General features: G+C 38.1%; 1 protein-coding gene across 2 annotated transcripts in view; it reads left to right on the top strand.

Moving 5' to 3' along the window:
• Positions 1-870: 870 nt before the first annotated feature.
• The window catches only part of tmem14ca (transmembrane protein 14Ca), a 3,517-nt gene continuing 1,701 nt past the window's right edge, over positions 871-2,686 (top strand). The window contains exons 1-2 of one of the 2 annotated variants that reach the window (XM_017429858.3): positions 871-976; positions 1,416-1,500. In XM_017429858.3, coding sequence (XP_017285347.1) covers positions 1,425-1,500 — 76 coding nt within the window. In that variant the 5' untranslated portion in view covers positions 871-976; positions 1,416-1,424. Of the gene's footprint in view, positions 977-1,136; positions 1,307-1,415; positions 1,501-2,686 lie in introns of those variants that run through there. The other variant, XM_017429857.3, reaches the window with a different exon arrangement.

Here is a 2,686-nt window from a genome sequence, read left to right as displayed (position 1 = left end):
CAACTTGTCAAACGCCGCTCTCTGATGGCGTTAAACCGGACTCTGGCGCCCCCTAGCGTCCAAACAAGAGGCAGTTGAAACCAACCCAGAAGGAAATGACTTCGTTTGGTTGATTCAAGGAGTAAAACTGACACCAGTTTTGTTCTTTAATTTTTTTGTGTTTGTTTTTTTATATTTAAGGATAAGGATAAAATACCGGTAATCCCAGATGTTTAGTTGTTTAGGAAGTTGAATTTCACGATTTTAATCCACCAATTCCTCCTAAACATGCCGAAAGTCAACCTATCAAATACAGTTATTTGAATAATATCAATTTAAATGCATATATAGGCTATTTAGGAATCCTCAATACCCAACTTTATTTCACCAACTTTGACATAATGCAGATGACCAGCCTAATCTAATCCTCTGGCGCCCTCTTGTTGTCGTAAAACATTTCCAACAGCCTGTAAAAACATCATATGTTGTGTTTAGTAAATTTAAACTAGTCAGTTTACAGCAACTGTCATCTGTGGAGTTGGCAAACACCATAAAGTACTTTATGTCCTTTAAATATTTATCCAAACAGACTGATTCTACCAGCTACAACAAATGGGCAAATAGTCTATCCCCTTTTGTTGTTTTACTGCACTTCAAAGTAGCTGAGTTTTTTATATACAATAATGGATCATGTCATGTTAAAATAATTAACTGATTTGTCCATTGAACAAATGTGATATTTTTTCAAAAATAAGCTAATATAAATTAAGTTTTGTTTAAAAATGTTAGTGTATTCAATGCCTGTGAGTCTGTTTTTAATAGTAGATTTGCTTTAAAATGCTTCTGTATGTTGCCTACAGCCGATGTTTTGCGCTCTTGAACTTTCAGCCTACCTTTCCCATCAGCCCCTGCGTCGAACACGTGATCCACGGTGCAGCAGTAATTTGTGCTCGGAGGAGAACAGCTCAGCTTCGGTGCTGGCAGAGACAAACTGAAGGTTGTATGTCGCTTTACTGAGCGTTTTAAGCTTTTTTATTTAGTCGTTTTAAAAATTCGAGTTTGTTAGAACATTATTGCATTTTTTATTGTTATTTAATTATTTTTTGTGTGTCTGCTATCCTGATAAAGCTAACAGGCTGGTGCGCAGTTTCTTATCTGTTAAGACAAGCACGCTCTTATCCTTCACTCTTATACCGATAAATGACGCAAATGACAGCATTTCTCCAAAGTAGCCAGGATGTTTCCATATATTTTGTTGGCTCCGTTAGTTCTTTATAACAATTCCTCCATACAGGAGTCGGGAGGACTTTTAAATGGCTTAGCTTTTGTGAGTCTGCCACTGTTCCGAGTCGCGTTTATTGTTTTAAGGACGTGTTTTTGAGCTGAGTGCGTTTCGTGGTGCGTTCACTGAGCAGGTGTTAATGTGTCTCTCCCAGGTGTCCAACATGTCCGTGGACTGGGTGGGATTCGGGTATGCCACCCTGGTCGCATCCGGAGGGGTCGTTGGTTACGTGAAAGCAGGTAAGAAACAACCTGAGGCAGTAATTTCAACTTTACACATCTTTAATCTGCACCTACTCGTTTTCTTTCATGACTGAAAGTAGTTGGTGGAAGATTTATGATGGAGAAATCCCAAATAATAAAAATACTTAAAGGCCAAGTCAGTTTAATTTATTTATTTCTGAATGATTTAAGCAACGCCTCCTTTTTAAAATTAAACAATACATTTAAGATGATCTGTGATTAAAAAAAAACGTTGTTGTGTTGTGCTTTACCTATTGTTATTGTCATTTTTCAAGATTTTTACACACAGATGGGTGTTTAAATGGAAAAAGGACTCAAAAGCATATTGGGTTTATTTTACAGAATCAATAGTTTCTACAGTACAGCAGAATTATCCATTTTTCTCTCTTTCTTCTTTCTTCTTGTCCCACATTTTGAAAACTTATCTCTTTTTGGCGTTTGACGGTTTAATACGGAGCAACAGCACAAGTGTTAGATTGAGATTGTTGTGGCAAAAAGATAAGGGACCCAGCTTGTTGACTTTGAACAATTTATCAGAGAAGACACGTCGAGCAGGGACGAGTCAGAAACAAGCGGTGGAATCTGTCTAACCTCAGATTGTCAAGTTTATCAGTGAGACATAACAGCGCCACCAATCCTGTCGTAACCGCGAGGGCATCTTGAACGGGACAGCTCATGAACGTCGTTTTATTTTGAGCTGTAGATTTATGAAAATAACATGTGACAAACCAACCAGAGCCCTGTAAGCTGGTTATATATCTGTTTTTGGTAGCAAAGTTTTACACGGACAGCATCTCTGAATCAGAGGTGGAAATTAGCACCCACCACCGGCCAAATGCGGGTAAATATTTGAAGTGGCGGGTGAATTTGATCAACACACACGCCACTGTGGCGGGTTGGCAATTTGAACAGAAAAGGTGTTATTTGTCCTCTTGACATATAGGGGGCAGCAATGTGCTCGAGTTGCTGCTGTTACGTCGATCCGCGTTCCCCCATCAGATACGGTTCCCCCTGCGTCTCCGTAAATAATGACTTATCTATTAACAGAATTGTTTAGAGGGGCAAATATTTCTCATTAAAAAAACAAAAAAACATCATTCTTTTAAAAATAAAATGTGCTAATAATATTATAATACAGAGGAATAAACACAGGTAAGGAGTTATTGGTAAATTATTTTTGTCC

This window comes from Kryptolebias marmoratus, linkage group LG21 (assembly GCF_001649575.2).
Source record: "Kryptolebias marmoratus isolate JLee-2015 linkage group LG21, ASM164957v2, whole genome shotgun sequence".
NCBI lineage: Eukaryota > Metazoa > Chordata > Actinopteri > Cyprinodontiformes > Rivulidae > Kryptolebias > Kryptolebias marmoratus.
The sequence above is the reverse complement of the archived record's forward strand: the minus strand, read 5'-3'. Positions and strand labels throughout refer to the sequence as shown.